The sequence below is a fragment of the Uloborus diversus genome, chromosome 1 (genome assembly GCF_026930045.1).
Source record: "Uloborus diversus isolate 005 chromosome 1, Udiv.v.3.1, whole genome shotgun sequence".
NCBI lineage: Eukaryota > Metazoa > Arthropoda > Arachnida > Araneae > Uloboridae > Uloborus > Uloborus diversus.
Window position 1 is genome coordinate 78,108,690 of NC_072731.1, and position 25,174 is coordinate 78,133,863.

General features: G+C 32.9%; 1 protein-coding gene across 1 annotated transcript in view; it reads left to right on the top strand.

The window, feature by feature from the left end:
• Nucleotides 1-25,174, top strand: part of LOC129227106 (DNA polymerase delta subunit 3-like) — a 79,453-nt gene that overhangs the window by 19,939 nt on the left and 34,340 nt on the right. Inside the window, exons 4-5 of the mRNA XM_054861718.1 lie at nt 19,828-19,983; nt 23,295-23,352. Coding sequence (XP_054717693.1) covers nt 19,828-19,983; nt 23,295-23,352 — 214 coding nt within the window. The remainder of the gene's footprint in view (nt 1-19,827; nt 19,984-23,294; nt 23,353-25,174) is intronic.

A 25,174-nucleotide genomic window follows, 5' to 3' on the forward strand; every position in this document is an offset into this window, starting at 1 on the left:
AAAATCATGAGTGTAAAAAAGAAATGAATTAAGTTCAGGAAGGCCATGCACATCCTCATATCTTGGACAACCATACGAATTGTACTCAGGGCAGGTTCTGGATACCGGAACAAACCCTTCTCTCTCTTCTTTTTTTTTTCTTCAAATTTAAACTGCACAAGTTTTTAATTCTTCCAAATCCTAAATTTCATACCGAAAAAAAGGGGGGGGGGAGAGAAAAATGTTCTGCTGTCTTTGAGAAGTACATTAATAATATTGGTTTATTATCTCCCTTCAAAAATTAATTACTCTTGAAAAAAAAAACATAAAAAATGTGTGTAACAATAATTGGATAAAATTCGTACAGTATTTAGGCTTTAAATTAAAATTAAGTACAGTAAAACCTGTAAAGTTTACCACCCTTGTAAGTTGACCACCTGTCTATGTTGACCTCTTTTGTCAGGAACGGAATTAGTCCTATCTTATATAATGAAGGAAAACTTCTGTAACTTGACCACCTGTCTTATCTTGACCACTAGTGTACGCCAAATTTGGTTTGGAGCATTGTAAAAAAAACCTTTGTAAGTTTATCACTTGGTTTTTTTTTTTTTTTTAACTTTCTTCAGTAAATTATTTTATTTTATTATTTATTAAGTTATTATTATTGTATTATTATTTGATAGCTTTCCAAGAATGTTTTTAATGCTTTGATGACGGACTAGCAATTTACTAACTAAACAGCAGCATAAAGCTTATGCTGCTCTTTATTCTCCAAACTTGTTTTTCATTTGTTGTTCTATTTGAGATAGTTTTTTGTACTTTGTTCAAAAAAATTGGTGTCAGTAGAAAAGTACAAAGTGTTTTCTTTCAGTTGCAATAGGTTGTGGCAATTCTGGAATTGCGCTAAGACCCGTATCTGTACATTTTGGGCCCTCTGCAACTAAATGGGTAGGGCATCTCCCTAGTGGCACAGTGTCTATTTGTAAAGTTAATAAGTCTCAATGCTAGTTTTTTTCCTTCAATTTCTAGGGTCGTCAGCCCCCTTGAGGAAGTGAGCCCCCCCCCCCCCCCCCGCACTGCGGGTACGCAGATATGGGCTTGCTAAAGAGCCCTTCTGGCTTATTTCGAGTTCAAGGGATTAAGATATAGGACATTTTAATTTTGCCTTTATGAATTGAGAGAGTCGATCTTGTTGCTCTTTGGGCTGTAAGTGTTACATAAAGAGGCTTCAAAAAGAAAGTTTTGAACTTGAAATTAATAAAAAGTATGAAATATTAAAATGAATTCAAAAAGGAGAAAGCCAGAGAAAATTAGCTGGCACATATGGAATTTCTAAAACTACGGGGTCTAATATAGTTTAAAACAAGGAAAAAATAATAAAACTATTTGAACAGTATTTTTAATTATGGTTTCACTTTCAAAAATGTTAAACAATGAAAGTTAGTTGAACAGAAAGAGTAATAAGGGTGAATTCCTCGAAAAATGAATACACGGTGCGAGAAATGACAAAAAATATTTCAAAAAATCATTACTGCCCTTTATAAGTTGACCACCAAAGTACTTCACCTCGAGTGGTCAACTTACACAGGTTTCACTGTATGAAAAAATACCTAATATCGATTTTACGTTCCTGTAAAATTTGATCTTTTCAAGGAAAAAGGTAAGGGGGCGACGGATAAAAAAATACTGCTTTAAATATTTATACTGTTTGTACTTTTATAAATTTTATCTTTGCTAAACGAAAATAGATGAATTGGACGGTGTTATACAAAAATGAGTTATCCAACAAAAATTTTCAAAAAAATAATGAGTTATTCACATAGGTTGGCAGATAAACTGATACACTACAAAGACGATTTCTATTAATATGCCATCTACAGGGACGTAACTAGGTCATTTTCGAGCAGGGGCAAGACTTTGTTTCGGCGCCCCCTGCCCCCCGTAAAAAAATAAATGTTTAAAAATTATTGTTTTAAAAATATAAATTTAAACTAGGCAGTGATAAAGGAGGCTGCATATGTTGATAAGCCTATAAATGCGACTTTTACGTGCTTATAAGTTTCTATACAGTTTTATCACTGTATTGCATTTTTTAAAATTTTGATAGGGGGTAAAAATCATTTAATATTTCATTTATTACTAGTGGTGCACACCCCCATGCTACAAACTAACTTTGTACAAATTTTATGAAAATCGGCCGAACGGTCTAGGCGTTATGCGCGTCACAGACATCCAGACAGAGAGGTTTTTCGCTTTATTATTAGTAAAGATTTTACATAGGAAGTTTTTCAAGGAAAAATATTTTGTATTTCCGCAAGAGAGTAATTAAGAATTTGTAGCATTATATTTTTTTTTTACCAGGTGGCTCTGCCCCCTGCTCGTTGACGCTTACCAACCCCCGAAGATTTTTTCGCAACCTTATTTGATTCGCGAAGATTTAAATCGTCTGTCAGAAAGAATCAGATTGAAAAACACGTTACGAGTTCCGTTTTGAACAAATTGAAAATTCCACTCTCCCTCCCATAGAAAATAGAATTTAAGTGAAGAGCTTATTTTTAGAACACAATCCCACTCCCAACCGAAAATATAAAAATAATTTGATAGAAATATGCATAACCGAGATAATATTTAAAAGAAAAAATCGCTTTGAAGAGCATTTTCCCACGTTCCGAATTAACTTGTACAAACTTGAACAGCAATAGCTGCTGAAGGGATTCCCGAGCATTGCAAAACGGCCGTTTTTCACGCTTGAAAAACTGCTTTTAAGTTCGTGTTCTCTAGTGTAATATGTTTTGCTCTTTAGCTCCAGACCAAGCTTAAAGCTTTTCGCTGAAATAGAACCCTTATCCCTGCTGTTCTAACTTATTGATAAAATTGGTTCAAGCTTTTTTTGATGAAGAAAAAAATCTTGTTGGAACAACATGAAATATCAAGGGATATGAGAAATCTTTTATCCCATTAATAGGCAATGCATGTGAAATTTTAGCTTAAAAAATTTAGAAAAAAATAATAATAATAATAATTCGAAATTTAAAATATAAAATCCCCAAGTGCAAATCCATGGGATTCGAAATAATTTTATACAAAATTTCAAGACTGTAGGTGCTCTGAGGTCTCGTGGAAAAGGAGAGAACCCGCAAGCACGCCACCAGACATCCTTTCGCGATTTTTTTGACGTTACTTTCTTTTTTAAATATATCGCAATACCATTTTGAAATTACTACTTCAGATGAAAACAATAAAATAGAAATGTTTTCAATTATTTATTTTTTTAAGTATTTTTATTATACTACTATGAAGAAATTCGTAAGAAAAATAACAGTATTCAACAATAGCTCGAAAAACATTACCTTGATAATTTTTATATGCAACACATTTTAAATTGTCGCAATCTGTATGATTTAATATTAATTATTACAAGAGCTAATTTTTATAAAGGACGCACGTTTCCGACCTCTGGTATATAGTATACATCTGAAAAACATTTAATAGAAAAACAGATACCCAATGTGCTTGATATAAAAACTCCTTCGACTTGTCTTTTATTAGCAGCGAAAAACGATGCTTTGCAACAAAATTACATAGAATTGCTACTCGCAAATACTTTATCATTTTCGTTCAGCTGCAGTAGTGTCAGACTGACACTCCAAATACGTCACGTTGTTTATAAGATGACTATAATTTATTGCACATCCTATGTAGGAGTTGTGTATTTAATCAAAATAAAGAGAAAATATTTGGTACATTTATAGTTTTGTTCTTACTATAATTAATTTAGAATTATCATTTTACTGAATATAATTTTTAACTCTACAATTTGATCCGGTTAAGCCGGAGATCTGGATTACTTAAAGTTGTATATACTGCTTATCTAGAGATAAACGAGGTTCTACTGTAAATATAAATATGCATCAAAAGTACCAAAACAAAATGGAAGTTGTGTAAAAGATAGTTGATTTCTAACACATTAATTGAAGTAGATGCTTTAAGCATATTTAAAATATTGTGTGGGTGGCAAAAATATATCGAAACTAAGTCTAAAATTTCTCATTTTAGCTCAATTTATCTCTTTCTAAAACAAAATGAGAAGCCTCTCGCACTTTAAATTGAATCTCCGCTGTTTTGTATTGGTATGTACTTCCCATAGTTAGCTTTGCTCCTCTTTTACTCCTCCGAAAGGGAGGTTCCTAAAATAAGATATAACAAGTACTAGTCACGGTAAGAAAATACTTGAATGCTATTTGCTGCGCCCCTCCTCACTCTCTTACCGTCTATCTTTACCACTCTTTATCCTCATTAAACTACGCAAGCTTTCTGCCTGGGCCCGCACTGAGCGGTTTTTTTTTCTTTACTTTTAATAATTTGCTCTTTTTTTTTTTACAAAAATAAGTTTGAGCATTAACTTAGTCAGTTTAGCGCCCCTAAAATCTGGCGCCCGGGGCACGAGCCCCGTCTGCCCCCCTCTAGTTACGTCCCTGGCCATCTATGAAGTTCAGTTTAGAACTCAATTTACTCAAAAGTACTGCTTGGTGGGTTGACCCATTTTTGTGTAACACCGTCAATTTGTTATAATTATTACTGACAGTTCAAGTTCTTATTATTTAAAGTGCTGATGACAAAAAAAATTAAAAAACACATGATGATTAAAAATATTAAACTTACCTAAAAAATTTTTTTGTCACCCTTGAATTTAAAACACATGCAATCCCATTGAGCAGTCAACACGGTGTATAACAAATGACTCGTTTTTTTCCTCGGAGACAAAATTGTGGAGTTCTCAAAATTATCTAATTGGTTGAGAAAGTCGTGGATCTATCTATTGCAAAGTGCTGGAAAACAGAAGAAAAAAAAACGAAGGATGAAAAGGAAAAAAAAAAAAAGCTTTTTAGCAGACGTTTTTGCTCCTATTCATTCCATTCTTAGGATGGCGCCTTTCTCTTATTTCATTTGAAAAAGGTTCAATGTAATCTTTTCCCAGACAGTCTCAGATCGTCTCAGATGGCCACAAAAAAAGATCCCCACCCCCAATAAAACTCCTTACCAGAATTCCAGGAAACATCAATCCCGAACAGATACGAGAGACACCCATGGACCCTGGAGGCTTCGCTTCGGACGAAGACCACCCAACAAAGACATTGTTTCGTTTTCCCCGACGTAACAAGATACGGTAATAGTTAAAAACAGAGTAACAGCCTGAGAGTGACCGTTGGAAAAGGAGCGGCTGTCCTCCTCTCCCTCCGCCCCCCCCCCCCCCCAAAAAAAAAAGAGCAGTTCTGGCTGCAGCCCTCGACACAAGAACGGCCGGCCTAGCTAAAAACTTTTTTTAAAAATAAAATTGAGGAAAACGGCACGTACACATTGAATGCACAGAAAACGGCCCGAGTTAAGGACGGCCCATGTGGAATTTTCCACATCTCACACGTGGCCAGTCCGCCCCTGAGTTACATTACAATAGTTTGGTCCTCCGAAGAATATTAAATTATGCTAAATCAAAAAGATCTTACAATAAGTCCATGCAGGTGTCAAAAGTCCTGTCGATGTTCCACAGTGAATTCCCCACAGGTAGAAGGACGGCATCGCAATCTCCCCAGAATTGCACGCAGGTCAGTTCACACCTTAGGAGCCAAATTCACCATATCCAGGAAAAATATCGAAGATGGGCACGATCCTTTTTCTCTGCTTTGGAGACCAAACGACCCACTTAAATTGGACTATAACTTTTCACTTTTATGGACGTTATGACAGCACGCGCTCCCAAAACTGAGGACATCAATGACGAATCATTCAGAAAAGATCAGACCTCACCTAAGAGGCCAGTAGCAAAAACTTATGAGGACATGGACGAACACATTCACAAACAACACAAAACGAGAAGACAAGTGAGAGAGAGAAGATCGAGCTACGGCCGGTCCGAGTATTTATGGCCAGATCCGACCGTGCTCGTAACAATGTGACGTTACCTTATTTGCATATTGCAAGAACAGCTCAACCCCGGAAAACGCAGCTTGCAGGTTGCACAATTCTTATTTAATTCGACATTCAGCACCCAACACCTCAACATGGTTATCTCATGTGATCGACATGTGCTTTGTCGGAAGTTTACCGACTTCTGCCGAATGACGGCAACCAATCATAGCGTGCCACATATTTTTCCGAACACTTCCGATTCAAACTCGGATATTTGAGTGTCGGTGGCAGGTGGATGGGATTTTCCGTGCAAGGTTTTTCCCGGAATGGCAAAAAGGTAAGTTACAATTTTTTTTTAAATAATATTGGTGAAATCCTTCAAGAAACAAAAATAAAGGCATTTAGCCCAACAACTAAACACTGACTATTTTGTCCTAATTATTTTTTAAGGAATATCAATTATTTATAACTACATTTATGCTACACATTCAAAAATCTACTTATCTTAAGTTCTTCACTTGCAAATGATGGCGATATTTGGTCATTAGCAAGTAGACGTAAATTTCCAAAAATAGAATTGGATATTTATCTCAATTCAATTAATCTATTAAAAGTAATATAAAATGTGCAAAAAACTATGAATTTTTAAAAATTAAATATTTTACTTTTGATGTAAGTATCCTTTAATATATTTTTTAAAAAAACTGATGATTATATTGGCATCGGTCTATGATTGGCGGATGTTGATTTTTGTTATTATGCACAATGTAGTATGCCAATCAATGCAACAAACTAATCATATTTATACTGAAAAACAGATTTGTATTTGGCTCAATATGTTTTGTGTTAAATACTGTTACGAATTCTGTAAATAGTTTCTTGTAATGAATATACAACCTCTTTACATTCGGCTGAAGTATACAACCCCCCTATTTCCTTTTTTTCATTGATAAAATTTGATAACGGTCTACGCATTTCGAGAAGCAGTAAGAATGTTGTGGAAACTTTTCGATGTTTATAAAAGCGTCCTGCGTGATAAAAAGTTCAGTTTCGATTGAGAATTTGTGCTGAGAATTTGTGTGTTTATTGCAAGGCATTTCGCTGTGTTGTTTTTGTATTTGGAAGTAAATACTTGTGTAACCGTTGAGTTTACGGTTTATGTTATATTTGCTTAATTGCTGATGATTAATTTAGCAGTTGTTGACGATCTTCCCTTTACATAGTGTAAATAAATTTCCTGTATTCTTAATCAAGAACTGTGTCGTCCTTTCAAGAAAGTTGGAAGTCTCACCGGATCCGTTACAATACTAATAACAAAATAATAAGAAATATTGTAAACCAAAAGCGTATGCTAAAATATTGCTACACGATTAGAGCAAAAGGCTGACATTACGCATGACAGGTGGCATCGAAGAAACGCAAAAATAATTACCTTATTTTCAACAAGTAGTAAACTAATGAAAACAATTTTGAACAAAACGTTTAAAAAAAAAATGAGAGAGAGAAAAAAAAGGAAATAATTCCAAGATTTTTTTTTTTAATCTAAGGGTATAAGTTTTAGTTCTTCCACATTGCTACTTTAAACAATTTCAATTTTTTAAAAAATATTGTTATTTGACTTAATTTTGAATGAAGCGAGTAACCCAGAATTTTTTAAAAAACAACCTTTAAAAGACGGGGCATTTTTTTAACAAGTGCAGGGCAGCATTTTGTTTGGGGGTTCAAGTTCCTTGAACATGAATTTTTTCAGTACGGTAAAAATATATATTGGTTAGCAAGAAGTGATAATAAAATCAGTGGTCTGGCCAGAAGATATTTGGGTCCGTTAACGGACCCTTCACAAAAATCCGATCAAACAAAACGGACCTTTCACAAAATCCCGATCAAACAAAACGGACCCTTCACAAAATTCTGATAAACAAGATCGGATCTGTCACAAATTGTTTATTGAAAGAGCAAATTTGAAAGCAAAATAATGCATATTTCTGTGTGTAAACCGCTCATTTTTGGAACCTTTTTTTAAGTCAAATTAGAGGGACCAGCTTATACAAGATCGGCTAATTTTGAAAAAAAAAAAGAAAGAAAAAATCTGCACTCTTACGATGCTCCTGCAAGCGATAAATAATTGCTACTGCCAAATAAATATAATGGTTGTTTGTTTTATCACAGCTAATTAGCAGCGGTGTTGTTGTAAATTTTTCTGAAAAGGCATTGGTAAGCACTCCCCCCCCCCCCCCCCCGCTCATGATTTAATAAACAATAATAATATATATCTGCGAAATGAACTTAGAACTGCAAAGGGATAGTAAGGGTGAGGAAAAAAATATGATCGCTTCAGTAGGGTTACCAACTTCAAAACTATCACCACTTAGCGTCTGGCGATGAACCTTTATAATGACTTGATTAGAAAATATTCTCATCATTTTGTCGGCTAGTCAATATTTGTGTTTTTACGGTGCGGTGCGATGTTTGTTATTTTGGGAGAAAATTATATGGATTTTGATTTTTCGATGCTAACAAGGATGATTAACTTGAAATAAACTCTTTTAATTACCGTTTTTTTTTTCTTTAGATGTCTACATTTTGAAAAATGCAATCTTTTAACATCCGATATGAGAATCATATTTTGTTCTTTTTTCAAGCTAACTTCGCTTTATTAAGATTCAAATAAATGAAAAGTCTCTTTATTTCAGTTAGAACTCTCATTTCAAGTTTTTAAAGCAAAATTCCATTTTCTGTTATGAGTCAAAAATTAAAATGCTGAATCATATTTTGATGGTTTATTTTATTTTATTATTATTTTTTTTTTGGGGGGGGGGGGTCAACTGTGTTTACAGATATTAATGATATGTTATCATAGGACTCTAAAATGCAATTTTAAAATAATTTTATCAAAAATATTTCTTTTACAAGCCGTTTTTATACTTTTGGTGCCTTCACTTTGAGAATTACGATCTCTTTGCATCCGCTATGGGAATCCGATTTTTCGAATTTTTGATAATTATTACGCTTTGTTAAGAGGTAAACAATTGAAATATCTTTTTATTTTTGTTAAAATCACGGAATTTATAAGTTTTAAACGAAATTTTGTGCTTTTTAAGAGTGTCTTGGGTCAAAAAGTTGAATGCTGAACCCTTTTCTGAATTTTGTTTTATTTATTTATATTTTTGTTACAATTATTTTAAATATTGTACAGAAATATATCTAGTATAAAATTTAACATAATGCAGAATGGTAGATAAATATTGATACGTGAAAGAGCGATGCCCCCCCCCCCCCCGCCCCTGCCAAATATCAGGAAAAAAAATCCAGAATGATTTTCTCCGCCATAGAAGAGGAAAACACTCAACTTTAAGTTTAATTGATGCAGTTTGTGCTATCTCTAAATTCTAAAATTTCGTTTTAAACAATTTTTTTTTTTTGCAAAATTTTTTGATTTTTCACAAAATTAATTCTTTTTTCACAAAATTATTTGATTTTTCACAAAAAGCGGACCCTGTGAAAAATCCTGGACAGACCCCTGAAAATGGTTTTAATATCAATAATAATTACGTCTGTTAAGAACAATTAAAATTTTTGCGACCGAAGCTTTAACGTTATTTTGTAATATAAGTTATCAGAAAATATCTCGATACTAGTTTTTATTTTTTAGTAATGTTTTAATTTGCTATTTTCGGAGTCGGGAAGAACGGAAAATTTTGTAATTATACATTTAATCAATATCCAGTGTTTCGCTTTACTGCCAGTACAGCTGAAGATGAAGGTCTTGCTTGCCTCATTGCTCTTCGAAGGTAATTCTCTAATCGCTTAAGACAGAAAAGTTAAAAGTGGTTGACGTTTAGCTCTCCCACGCCTTTTTGGTTGTGTCTTGAATTTTTTGCACTGATGAAGAGACTCCATTGTAGCCTTAAAATAGCTATATGCTGTATTTTCGTGTCGGCTCTGTTTACGTTGGTTTTTCAATTTAATCACAAAAGTCATCTTTAAAATGACTGACCTGATTGAAACAGTCAAAAAACAACGGAAGCAAAAAAGTTATGTAAAAAACACATTCCCCTCTACTTCCTCTCTTTAAAGTAACCAAGAAAGCTTTTTGAATTGAGCTAGTATTTATTTTGCGTCATTTAAAAGTAAAGTCGCAATTCACAAAGCAAATCCTCTTCCCTCATGCTATAAATTTTACTTATAAGTGTAATATTTTGTTTTTCGTTTTCTATAACTGACTTATATAATATTGAACTTAAGACCAATGATAAATATATCTCTTCAAACCCTGTCTCAATTTCTAGAGAAACTGAATTGTTCATTTTATTCAAAATATTGATTTAATTATTTTGACAACAACTTCATGTGGGTTTTGTTACCTCTTCTACATTGGCATACTGTGAAAACTGTTATGGAAAGTTTTGTCACAAAGTTTCACACTTAGTTCAAGTATGCATTAGTGCAAAAATTACTAAGAGTTTCGTATGTCAATCCAAGAATTAAGATTAGCAGATTGAAATTTTTATGATAGAGTGTAGCATTGTTCAAAAAACACTGCAGTATAAATAAAGTGAACAAAAAATCAAAGTCATGCATATTAAAAATGATATCAGATTTACTATCATTGAAAAGGTTGCTTTCCAGTAATTCTTCCAGAGGTGCTTTTACAGATTTAACTCTTGAATACTATCTTGTGTTTCTCAGAGATTGTCAAGTAAAGAGCCTCAAGATATACAGGGTGATTATAATTAAAGTACCACTTTCAAAATGCTGTAAATATAAAACTACTGGTCAGAATGACCTCAAATTTCAACGGAATATTATCGAAGAAGGGGGGAACTTGATGGCAGAAGAAAAATAAATGGTTGAAATTTTTAGCAATAGATGGTGCTGTAAGCATCATAATTTAATAGTGGTCGATTACAAATGACAAATAAATCATAAAATATTACCTAAGATGTAAACTATACGTTAAAACACCGTACTATTCAGTGTGCACGAGGGTACAAGTGTGATACTGTTAGTTAAGTAAGCCCATCCAACACAGCAAGGTCATTTCACATCGGATGGGAAAAATTGGTTTTTAATTGTCCTGAGGCCGAAAACCGCTTAAAAAGCATCAGTAAAAATCAAATCGGTCTTTAATTTTTGTGAGACTGGTGCAAAAGATGTTCAATATGATGTATCCCATTTTCTATAACAAGTTGAAATCGAGAAACAGCATGTTCTACGACTGATTGAAGTGTTTCCGGGGTCACATTTAGAATTTGTTAAGCAATGCATGCCTTCAGCTCAGCAAAGTTTGCAATCAGAGCACTAAACACAATAGGTCTCAGATAGCCCCATAATCCAGAAGTCACACGGGTTAAGATCAGGTGATCGGGACGGTCAGGTCTTTCATTGAGACAGTCATAGTGAACTTCTCAGATGCAAAATGAGGGAAAAATGTGTATTTGGCATTTTTATAACAACTTCAATGAGTCGCGCGCATGACAAGTGCTTTGATTTATATTCTGATACTTGCATCGCCATCTATTGCTGAAAATTTTAACAATTTTTTTTTTCTGCCGTACGTTTTCCCCCTTTCTTCGATAATATTCCATTGAAATTTGAGGTCATTCTGACCAGTGGTTTTATTTTTACAGCGTTTTGAAAGTGGAACTTTAACTATAATCACCCTGTATTTCTTGATATGAAAGTATTTTTTGATGTGGGATGCTTTTCAAAAATAGCATATCTTTACAAAAAGTTTCTATGAAAGCATATAATACATCGAGTTGCTAAAAACGTGTTTCTAGTACAAAGAATTAATGATCACTCATCAGCTAAACATTAAGTTATAATATGAGCATAAAAACTTATGTTAAATGACATGCTTAAAAATTGGGCAGTCTCAACATAGTAGTATAGGCATCTCATACAAGATTCACCATCATAACATAGAGTAGGGTCTGGTGGGGGAAAGTGGTCAATGGGGTAAAGTGGTCATAATTCAAATAAATGGCTATACCTTAGAAATAAATGTTCGAATGAACGTGAAAATTTTATTTTAGAGTAGTGCAGTTAAAAACTACATTTTGAATACAAAATTTTACAACTGAAAAAATTTTATTTGGTAAAAAAATATTTTGTGTGATTATGAATTTTTTAAAAATATAAACACCTTTTTTTAACTTCTTTGGGAAATTTTGTTTGTTAGATTTGTAAACAGATTGACTGCGCAGGAAGCTTCCTACATGTCTCAAGAACTCATACTCATTAGCAGTTAGCTGAATCTATTTTGAATAATTTTTTAGAACAATTTTAGTAAGATGGGGTAAAGTGGTCATAATATTAGGCTTAACGAATATTGTTCTTTTAAAACCACTTAATCTTTAAGTATAAGGCAGATATAAATTAAATATTAACTTCACTTAATATGTATTGTTTTTACAGTAAACAAGGTTAAATATATGAGTATATGCGCATGCATACGCTAAAGGTCAAGATTTACGGTCGCCACTCGCCCACGTGGCGACTCAGTTTTCAAAATTGGCGACCCCAAAAAATTTCTACAGTTGCCAACTTTTTTGGGGGGTTATTTTTAATTTAGATCCCAAGAAAAGAATTTCAGTGCATCAGTACTATAAGGATTCACCGATAGATCGTACTCCGACTAAATGTTGTTTATTTCACAAAGCTTGCATGTTCTTTCTCACTGCCTGCCTGTATGTTGGTTATTTTACGATGCTTGAATGCTCCTCTTACGCGATTTAGGCCATGTAAAAAAAGCAAGAATACAGTGAATTAGGAAGCCATTTGCTCAAGATTAGAGCGTTTGCTCCTTTGTCTTGACTCTTTGTTTTTCAAGTAATTAGCGTACTACAATCTTGATTTCAAGAAGAAATCATTGTATTTTAGATTATATTTCAGATTAATTTTGATTATTTCTTCAAAGTAATAACCTTTTCACGTTTAGTTGCTCAAATTGTATATTAAATTTTTTTTTTTTTTTTTACACCGCCTCCGATTATGCGAAACTTTTTTTTTCTTCGGGCCCATTTTAGAACCTGCAGATTATAGGCCGTCCGTGGATAATGCACAGGAAAATACGGTTATTAAACGGGGTTCGTACGCTCCGGAGAACCTGGAATCGTCATGGAAAACGACATAGTTAAAAAATGTCAGGGAAATTTCAAATTTTGCCCCCCCCCCCCCCCAATTTTTTTTTTTTTTTTTTTTTTTTTGCAATTTTTTCCCCAGGGAATTTTGTACTTTGAGTTCTAATCTTCGTTTTTATCGATGTTTCCTGAAAAAAAATATATAAAAGTTTTGAGGCAAAATGACGCTGGCAATAAAATAAAAAAGGACCGCGGACGCCATTTTTGCCCCTCAATAGTTCCAAAGAAAAAAATTCCTAGGTTGAACAGGAATTATGCACAAATTTAACGGGAGAGAAACATTTTCCTGCATCTAAAGCACAAGCCTGCGGATGGTAGGGTCAATTGGGAAAATCGTTTTTTAATCGAAAAGTCTTTTCGGCTACGAATGAAACGTAGTCGCCATTTTTGATCATTTATAAGATGGAAGTAGACACGATGCTTAAATGTCTAAGTTTCCAAAAACAAAGCAGAATTGGATGTTTTCTTTAACTGCAAACTAATGAAAACAATGCAAAATGTGCTGCAACTTGTTTTTTTTTCTCAAAATTTAATTTAAATATGTAATTTTCTTGAGAAATGAAAAATTTTGTTCTTAAAACTTAATCTCATCCTCATTGCCTTGGACGCAAATGTGCTAGAAACTTTTCAACTGAATTGTAGTTTCACGAAGATTTATTATTTTTAAATAGGGAAGTTTTCGATTTTTCAATTTTATTTTTATATGATAGAGTAACATGTATGAACATCATAGGTGAAAAATTTTTTGCGATACGATAAGTAGTTTTTTTTAAATTAATTTTTAAAGTTCAAGCGCCTGTGACGTCAGATGGCATAGGAAGTGACGTCCGATAGGAGAGAAACGCTAGCGAACCGGTTCCCATGTCATGGGAGAAATCAAAGAACGTGCATTCGACTTCGAAGATGAAACGTAAAAGGCTTATCTCCTCGCGTTTCTGGAACATTAAACCTCTCATCCTCTCGGAAATATTCGAATTTCACCATTGATATTATTTGAGGAAGATTATTTAGTTTGTGCTTTAACGAATCCGGCCTCCATAGTGTGTTCAAAAGGATTATTGAATTTCTAAAAAATAAAAATATCAGCGCGCTCAAAATGTCCCTAGCGAAAACAAGGGATCTTCGACGGAAGGCTGCCCATTCGCGCCCTGTGACGTAGGCTCGTGACGTTTCAGAAGAGCGCACTTTTGCGCGTGGATTTTTAAAAATTCATTAAAAATCAACCACGGTGTTTTAAAATTCGGCAATGGTGAATTTTTTGGTTTTGAGGGTCAATTAACAATATCCAATAGCCAAAATATGAACATTTAATAGGTTGCAACTTCCCTATTGTTTTCACGCCACAAATTCAAAAAATTATTTTTTAATTTTTGTCGTAGCCGCCATATTTGGTCATTCCCAGATGGCAGTGCACAAGACTTTTTAAGAGCCTTAAGTTTCCGAAAATGGCATTGGATGTTCATTGCAGTGCAAACTATTGATAACAACGCAAAATGTGCTCTTTTTTCCCGGGTAATTCGTAATTATTTTCTGGAAAAATGCGAAATTTTATCTTCAGAACATTTTTTATTGATTTAGACGCTTTTGTGCTAAAAACCGACTATTTTGTCTTAATTGTAGTTTTTTAAGGATTAATTATTGATCTTTTTCTAAAACAGTTTATGTTTTGCTTTAAATCTTGTTCTAAAAGTATGAAAATATTTTGAAAATTTCGATTCTTTAAAAGTGAAAAAAAAAAAATCATATTGTATGTTTTTTTACATAAACCCTCGAAGGTCGTTCCGATCCTATTTGATTCCCAATTAACTCAAACAGCCTTTATTCTGAAACAATCGTCAAAATAGGAAGACAAATTATTTAATTTAAAACTTGAAAAGGCAACTTGTTTTTGACCACAGAAAGTCCCCCCTCCCCTGTGAGCCCCGTTTTATCATTCCTTTGCCATAAACAGTGTTCCATGTTGTCCCATAAATAATGTATTTCATTAAAAATCCTATATATCATTAAAAATAGAAAGAAAAAAAACTATATTTCTATAAACTATATCGTATATTTCTGCTGTGATGTGGACGCTAATACTCGCAATCGATTAGGAATACGTTCCATTGAAAATCGTTTAAACAACGGGGGCTAGTTTCTATTCGAATAACTGTTGTAATTTTTTAATCTTCAATCACATCAGATTAAAATATAATCCAAATAGCCAGTCTTTGATCGTTTTCCCTTCATAGTCATCCTAACATGGAGATGCTGCGTATGGAACGTAGTCGCTATGTTTGGTCATACCTTTAGTTCAAATAATGCAAAAAGAATGTTTTTTTTTTGGAAATATATTGTTGGTAAATGCCAAATTGTATATTACTGGAGGAGGTTTGTAGTTAATTATTTTTATGCCAAAAAAAAATCTTAATTATTGAAAAAAATCAAATCATATGTTTATCTAATATTTTTTCGGTTTCCTTCGTGCTAATTTTCTTACAGTTAATTCTTTTCATTAAACTAGTTACCTGAAAAGGGCATGTTGATTTTTACTACCATGGCATTTGCAATGATTTACAAAAAGATTTTAAAGGAATTTGTTGTTGTTTTTATGGGAAATACTTTTTTTTCACTGTGTACACTACTTTATTTTTGGTTTAATGATTTTTTATATTTCTCATTCCTTTAGCATCACTTTCATAATATTTGTTTCAAGAAATACAAATTGAAATCGCCCCCCCATTCTTGTACTAGAGCGCTGTTTTCAAAACCCGAAAAACTGGTGGCCACCAAATTTTTTGAGTCTAGTGGCCATTGGCCACTTGGAAATTTTCTGAATCTTGAGGTCTAGCATACGCATACACTCGTGTAGGCACGTATATATATGTATTCACATAAATGCACCAATAAACACATATTTGGGTATCTCGTAGTATTTTTTATCTATACAGATATACATTCGACTATACACGTATATACCCGCTTATACTCGTACATATACGAACACTTATATACTCAGGTAGACACGACGTATATACGCGTACGTACTCGAGCTGACACTTGCATACTAGCATATGATATACATGTATGCAGGGTGAGTTTAAACTCTTAAGCAAATTTTTAAAGGATGTTAGAGAGGGGGATAAAAAGCAAGAATCATAAGAAACATATGGCCACAAACTCAACGCTGACGCGCTACATGCACGCAAAGCCAGAATTTAATGAATGCAAAACAGGTCACAAATTTATTACAAAAAAGACAATTTTACACAACGACTTAAGAAAGTTTTAAAGTGATTGATGAAACTTGCGGCCGGCATCTGTAATACATGCGTCACAAAATCACTCTGTTGCAATTACGAGACTCTTGAAAAACTTTCATCAGTCGCTGCGCCTTTGTTGCGATGCGTGTATTAGAGCTACTACAGGCCTTACTTTTTAACAACTTTTTAACTGTCTAAATATTTCTTAAGAACTAAAATGTCGGGTAAAATCATCTTTGCGTAACAAATTTGTGACCTGTTTTCATTCCATCGATTTCTGGGTTTGTGTGCATGTAGCGCGTCAACGACCATAAGTTCCTTATGATTCTTTGCTTCTTATCCTCCCCTTTCACACCACTTAGATTTTGCCCAAGATCTTGGATTCACTATGTAAGCATACATGTATATTAGCGGATATACTTGTAGATATACGTGGTTACATGTACTGGTGTTTACACGTAAATGTACGTATATACGTCTAACAAGTATAGAATCGTGTTTACACGTAAGCATACGTATATACTCTTGCTTCCACATATATATACGTGAGTAGACACGTACCAAACACGCACTGGATATAACCACGAATTAACTCGTGTATACCCGTATATGTATGTAAGTACACTACTGGCCGTTAAAATTGCTACACCAAGAACGAATAGTCTGAATGAAACAAAATTTTGCACACATGATGGCTACATTGGCACTAGAAAACTAGGACAAAATGAAAGCCAAATGATCATTTATTACTGGAAAAATCTCACATGAATGGAAGTTTAAGTACCCTGTTGCGCCACCTCTAGTTGTAATTTAAGAACCGATACGGTCGAGCATTGAGTTACAGCAGTTTCGTACGATGTCTTACGTCTTCTCGTACCACAGTCGCTGTAAACGCGCCACTAATTTGATCAAACTTACAGGCTGTCCAATTTACCGTCTCAAGTGATCCCAGATATGCTCAATTTGTGACAAGTCACAAATCGCGGACCAGAGCATCACGCAGACCAGAGAAAGTGATAATACTTAAACCTCCATTTATTCGAGATTTTTCCAACCATAAATGATCAATTTTGCTTTAATTTTGTAATCACTTTCTGATGTCAATTTTATTATCACGTGTGTAAAATTTAGCTTCATTCTAGCAATTTCTTCTTGGTGTAGCAATTTTAATGGCCAGTAGTGTATCTATGTACACTTATATATGCGTATATGCGTCGACTATACATGTATATACTCAGAAACTGAGGTATGCATGTATATACTCGAGATACATGTGCAAACACGCAAATGATGTTCGTTTTGCGCGTATATACTTGCATATACACGTGACTCGTATATACTCGTGTAGACACGTATACACTCCTGTAGGCAATCACGTATACATGCTTATATGCTCGTGTATACACGAATATACTTGAGTAGGCACATGCATGCATGTATCTGATGTATACATGTATTTATTCATATATGAACATGTTTACTCTTGTTTACACGACACGTATATACTCGTGCATACCCGCATATACTCGTACATATACTTGTAACTATAAAAATAACCGAAATATACAAATAATAGGGTTATTTGTAACAGTTTTGCAGCTGTTTTGACCACTTTACCCCATGCTATGACCACTTTCCCCCACTCCATGGGGTAAAGTGGTCATAAATACAAAGGGAAATGAAAATGTTATAAAACTACTTAAATCAATATTTTTTTTCCTGAAATTCAATGTACGTGTTCTTTAATAATGCAATGTAAAATAATAACAAAAAAAGTTGAAGTATTTAAAAAATTTATTGTATTTATTATCCACCTAAGTTGAAAACCTACGATTTTATGACCACTTTACCCCACCAGACCCTACACAATTTTGAAATATTTAGCCCATATGAAAAGTTTCTTGGTTACGGCAAACAATTATTCTCCGTTATATTTTTTCTTCTTTTGTTCTGAAAATGCAGGCAAATGATTTTCTAAGTTATCTAAATTGAATTTATCCCTTTTTTTTTATTATTCTTAGTGAAAAATTTGGGGGAGCAACTGTCCCCTCTTGATCCCCCCCTTCTTTTTTGCCGCTCCTGCACAAGTGTATGAACCCTGAATAATGACTAAACACATGTAATAGCCTAGATTAATGTATGTGCAAAAATTATATGATACGGCTATTTATACAAATTTGTCTCTTGATATTAGAAGTCCATTTTTTGTACCCCCCCCCCCCCCCATTCTGGCCACAGTTGGTAACGATAGTTTGAACTTTACCTTACAGAAAGTAGATTCTTTCATATCGTCTCACATGTAAAGTCTTTCATGTGACATAATGTAACTCAAACTTATCTGTTCTTAAGAAGTCCCGGTATGAGTCAAGTTCTTGAGAGAATATCTCTTACACACACACTTTTTAAAAGCATAATGATATTAGTTTTATTGTGAATTTTAATGCAAAACCAAAATTATGTTTTGCTAATTAGCTGCACTTCTGAATATAATGACCACCCTTTCCTAAATAACAACCATTAGTTGCCACACCTATCAATAACCACTGTTCAGTGATTTCACAGCACATTGTGCAGAATATTTGTGTTCATAAATTTTGGTAATAATTTGTATGTTATGCATGCTAGATAAATATTTTTATGCTTTTAAACATGTGAGCTGTCTGTAATGCTTTCAAACAGCTAAGTATTATGCAGGGAGGAAATTTTATCTGAATTTCAGACTTTGTATTTTTGATAAAATTTCAGTCTTAGTATCATTTATATAAAGGTAAACAGTTATTGCAATTTATATATAAAAATTAACATTAGAAATGTCTCAGATGGATATTAAAATAATCACAAATTTAACCTAAAAACATCATATAAAATGTTGTTATTCAGTGGCGTTGCTATGGGAGGGGGGGTTCAAGTATCCCCCGTCTGGGAGGTGAGACCCAAGTGGAATTACAAGTTTTTAGAAAATATGAAGCTAAAATGCGTTTTCAGGACTAAAAATCAGAAAAATTTTCGGAGGTGGACCTTTTTTTATTTCCATCCTGGAGTGAATACTATACTCAGGATTAGGTTCATATTGTCATTACTTAAGATTGAAAATTGTATAATTTCATGCTCACATAGAATATTAAAAGCTTTTTTTTTTTTTTGCGTTTGTGTGGGGGGGGGGGATACCGCCTCGGATGCCTCTCATGCTGGGTACGCCTCTGTGTTATTATTATTTATTTGTTTATTGTTTATGTATTTCTGAATAAAGATTTTTCTAACATAGGTTGGTAAAAAAAGGAACCTCTGATAATTTGTCAAGTTTTTTTGTGGATTGGTGTCGGTCCACTTCCTCCTCAGTTGACAATCTATGATTTAATTTGCCGTTTTTTAGCAGTCAATAAAGTATAAAATTTTAAGCTCCTCATAGTCTTTTTGAAATGCACAATAATGTATCTGATATCCTATCAATCATTTTGTGCCCTCAAAAATATTTTGTCAAAAAGAAAAATCTTATTCTTTTTTTGATTGTATCAGTGATTTATTTGTATTTTATAGAATTATTTTACTTATAGAACACAAGTTTAGGTAATGGTAACTTGAATCCAGTTTCGCAGAAAGTTGAAGATAAAATAGAGAAAAATGTGTTAAGTGTGGAATCAAATGAGAAAGTTGCTGGTGGATCTGCAGCTAGTACCTCATCTAACACGAAAGGAAAGGTTACAACTGACGTAAGTTTTAACCAAATTTGAAAAATCCAGCTTTGTTTTTGATAAAATTTAACAAAAAAACTTTTGAGAGCATATTTATTATACCTTTGTGTAAAACATTGAACAAGCCAAGAGTATCATTGAACAAATTTCAAAAAATGATGCATGCACTTGTTTTTGGGGTTACTAATCTTCTTGCAGTTGCAAATTAAAGAGTTTCTTAAAAGGGACTCATTTTTCCGTGACATACTTGCTAACTCTTTCGGATCAGGCATTAAATTTACTCATTTTAGCTGTTTTGTGTACACTTTAACAAATAGGTCCTAATTTTTTATGCTTTTCAAAATATGATTGCATTTACCACTGTAAAACTCACAAGTTCCTATGTACTGTGGTTTTACTTCTTGGACATCACCAATTATATATTTACCATTATTTTTATCTCTTCATACATTTTATAATCCGTACTATAGGACTAGCATTGTCGAATTATTCTTTACCAGTTTATTCATTTTTTCTAAAATCATCATGAATCTAGTTGTTCTATAACCTTTATAAACCTGCGAGGTAATGTTAGATTTTTGAAAATAAAATTAGGGTCTAAAAGAAAAGACTGAAATTTGAGACTTTTTATTTCATTGTTTTTAACTTTTCTTGAATTTTGGGGGCTTTCAAATGAGTTGATTTAATAAGTAAATATTAAACATTATTAAACCCTTTTCATTTGTTTTTATACATCATACTTATTTGTGTGGGCTCCTAATTAAATTTGAGAGTTTCAAATTCAGTTGAAATAGTGAAATGCACATAAAAGTTTTACTGATTACCTTTGAAAAGTTGGCAAGTATGACATGAACAAAATGCTAACTGATCCAAGGAGACCAATTTAAGAAGCCCCCTTGCCAGTGGCGAATATATGTTTTTATTTTGGAGGGGACCCATATTACCAAGATTAGCTCTCCTCCCTCCCCCCCCCCCCCTTTTTTTAAAACTTATTCAAAGGAGATATGTGTCTAAACTTTTGAATTCAAAAAATATTTAAAAATGATCCTTTCTGTGTTTTTTAAGGTTTCGAAGATAAATACACTAGCATCTCTCTGGCAGAAGAAGGAAGAAGCACCAAACACTGAAAAGAAAATTTCTAAATCAGAAGATAAAACAAAAAAGGTTTGAATACAATTTTTTAGTGGATTTACTAAAAGTATATCAGACAGGGCTGGATTTAAGGGAGGGCAGGCGGGGCCACTGCCCCAGGGCCTCCACAACAAAGGGGCCCCTACAATAAAATTTTTTACAAAGTATCATAACTTTCACGGGTCAGCAAATTTTACATTTTTTTTCTCCCAGACTTTTTTTTTTTTTTGTATTTCTACAAAGAATACTTGCACAAAAATATTATTATCAATATATCAGAAAGCCCTGATAGCAAGTATCCATTTAATGTCATTTTTTTTATTTGATTGAGCATTTCAGAGGCAGTATATATATATTTTCATTTCATTTGTAATTTGTACCTATGAGTTAAAGAGGAATAAAGTAAGTTTTAAAAAAAATCCGAAAAATGGTTAACTGTGCAGGTCTGTCCTTACAGCTTCTCGCTTCCTGAGCTCAAAAATTTAAAAATTATTTGACGAAATGACTTGAATGGAAATATTTTAACGAAAATATCTATTGAACACGTCAATTTTCTCCCGCTTCCCCCCTTTTTTTGACATTTTTTAATATTAACAAAAAATTCTAAATTAATTATTAAAAATTGGTTATAATTTTCTATTAGAAATAGATTGCATGGGGGTTATTAAAGTGCTGATCGAAAATATCGGATACATACATATATATCAAAATATTCAGACATATATCAAAGTATCGGATATTTTCAAAAAGATGATGATCTTTTCGAACCCTGATTAGGGGCCTCCACTCTTTCGTTGCCCCGGGGCCCCCACACTTCTTAGCCAAATAATTAATCTTAACAAATTTTAATGGGGTTTTTTTTTTTTCTTTAGACAGCTTCAATTTTCGTACACAATCAGAGTGTAAATGCAAGCACTTACCTATATTTTAAATTTGTTATACAGCAAACAAGACACTCAATAACAATATATAAGACATTTAATTATCATTTTACAACTGGCATTTCTCATGGCAGCATATTCTCCAAATCAATTCTCAATTTTCCTGCATTTTGTTTCTCTTGTGGAATTTTCAACAATCTTTTGGCATAAATTTGAGGACTGTGGGGGTTTCTTTTTCTGTAAATTTTTAAGAATTTTTTATTTGCCAATACTTACCCTAAACTAGAGTTTTGTTTTGCCAAATTTACAATTTTATCACATTTGGTGTGGTGAACGCTTAACGTCGGCCCTGTTTTTATTTGTACTCAGGGTAAATGTATACTTGTAAAGCCCTAGATTTCCTGTAGTTTTTTACTTCGAAAACTAAGCAGATTGCATAAGATAGGTTTTTTTAAAGCTTCTAAGTTAGGCTTAAAATTATACATAGAACACAATGAATTCTATATAATTTATTTTTATTGAACCCTAATAACGGTAAAATTTTCAACTTTAGTCACAAAGTAGACAGAAATGAGGTGATAAAATTGGGGGTATTTTATGACAGTTTCTGGATGTCTTGACAAACTTGAAGCTGAAAATGGTGTTCCAGTCAGGTCATGACTCACATACATGAGATTGTGTACATGCAACTATGTTTTTGCTTTGGCTTTTTTTTCCACAAAAAGTAGCTTACGTGCATAAAAGGCTTATCTACTGATGGCCACAGGTAGAGAATTTTTAATTCTGCCGAAATTATGCTTACGTTTAAAAAAATAACATTACTGTAAAAGTTACCTGTTTATATTGAGATGAACCAACTGGCCAAGTTTTTTATTATGGGTACGGCCATCCAGGCACCATTAGTAACTAAGTAAAAGGTGTGATTTTTGTTTGCTAATGTCATTTTCTAATGGAATTTTTAGGATTTTTTCTGTCTTTTTGCTGTGTTTATTCAAGTACTATACATCACTTGAAGTAGGGGTAAAACCCATTTGCATATTTTATTATTCTTATGCTTTTTTCTTTTCCTTTGATAAGTTTCTATCTTAATCTTGATTGCAAAACATGCGGTTTGAATTTCTCAGAAAAATTCAAATTAATTTTTTATTTACTGCTATTATTATTGTTAAATTAATTTATTCTGATAAATAAATGTCCAATATATTTTTTTCTGTTAATTCATGAATATAACATTTTCCTTTGTGATTTAAAAAATCCTATATTTAAAGTTTATATTATAAGGTTTTTCATTTTTTTAATTTACAAGTTCTTTACTAGGTACCTGTAAAGAGTGTGGGTAAAAACAATATAATGAGTATGTTTTCTAAACAAGCAGGTAAGTTCTGTAAATTGTTGTTTAATTTTTTATTTTCATCATATTTTATATGTACATTTTAATGTTTTGTTTCTATTTTTCCCCCTTCTCATTTTAAAGCTTAGTGTATTTTTAACTTTTAAGCTATTCTTTGTTATGAAAACTACAAGCGTTTTCCAAAGGTTATTAGAATATTGTGTTTTCGCCACACATAATAAAAGAATTTTTTTTAAGTTGTAAATTTCTAACCTATATTATAAATTATAGTGTTTTAAGATGAGCAACTAGGCCACTAAATACTTTTGCATTAACATGTCTTCATTGATATTCATCTTTTAGGTAATTTATTTAAAATGCAATTTAACTCTTCAAATGCCGCTCTATGTTCCAAGCATAAAATATTAAATCGTTTCATAAAAATAGAATTTTTAGGCATCCCTTTACACAATGCAAAAAGTAATTTTCGAAAACATTTTTTTTCCAATACTTTGAGTATGTTCCCGTCTGGGAACATTGGCATGTTAACGTTTTTTACTAAGGCTTTTAATCGAGTATGCTCTACGCTCACTATAGCTTCAGTTTTGTATTTATGCAGAAGGGCTTAATTTACAAGATACTATATTTGTCACATCCATTTCAGTTTCAAATGTTAAATATTTCAAAATATGTAAAAATAAAAAGAGAAAAAAACCAATGCGTATTTATAAACAAATTCATTTAAAATTTGATACCAATTACATGAAATCTAAGAGTCGGAGTCGGTCTTTTTTTTTTCTGTGTCTAAATTTTTTTACTCAGCTACGGAGTCGGAGTCCACTTAAGTTTCGGGTACTGGAGTCAGAGTCGACTGTTCAAAAATTCTAGGAGTCAGAGTCTGGAGTTGGTCAACAAGAACTATTTCCAACAAAATTTGTTTGAAGTAAATTTGCCTTTTAGCTCGGGATCTTTGATTGACTTTTAGTTTCCTTGTAGGTGCTAATGTTAAAGGATTTGAACTGTTCAAAATTGAATGGAAAATTGTTCAAATCAAAAAAATATTTTCTATAAATGGTCTTCTTCAAAAGCTTTTTCCCACAAAATTTGTTTGAAGAAAATTCGCCTGGTAGGGCGAAATTTATATTTGCCTTGAATCTCACTGCAGGTTCTAATGTTAGGGTTTTTTTTTTTTTTTTTTTTGAAAGGTTCAAAATTGAACGAAAAATTGTTCAAATAAAATATAAAATGTAGGAAAGTTTGGGATTCTTGCCGGGATCTTTCGAACAATAAACAAATCGTTTGAATTGCACCATTCACTCAAAAGTTATTTGAGGGGGGAAGAACCAGATAGACCGACAGACATTTTCCCTATCTCAATACCCTACTTTCCAGTTTCAATTTTCAAAATTTTTTTATTTTTCTTTATTTTATTTTTTAGCAATATTTTTAAGATGCATTAAGCCTTCTTTCATGTTTTTTGCTTCTTTGTTTGACTTTTACTGGGAAAGTAGATCAGAAAGCAAAATTGATGATTGGGAGCCTAATCTCTTAAAAGTCTCATGTGATCAAGGAGAGGAATTTATTGCTAACTAAAAAAGAACTGTAAACATCTTCATTTCTACATACAAAACGATATTTCAATATCACTCCCACCCTAAAACTGGAGATGAAGGGGGATGGAGGCGGAAAAAGGAACAGTGAAAGGTCAAAATGTCGCCCACCTGCTTTTAGATGCTTTAATAGGGATTGTTTTCATTTCTGAGGCTTTCACTAATCGTATAACAAAACTTTTGCAGCGGCGTAAATTGTCTGCTTTTGTATAGCGGAAAACACCAATGTTCCCAATCGGAAGCAACAAAGTGTTCGT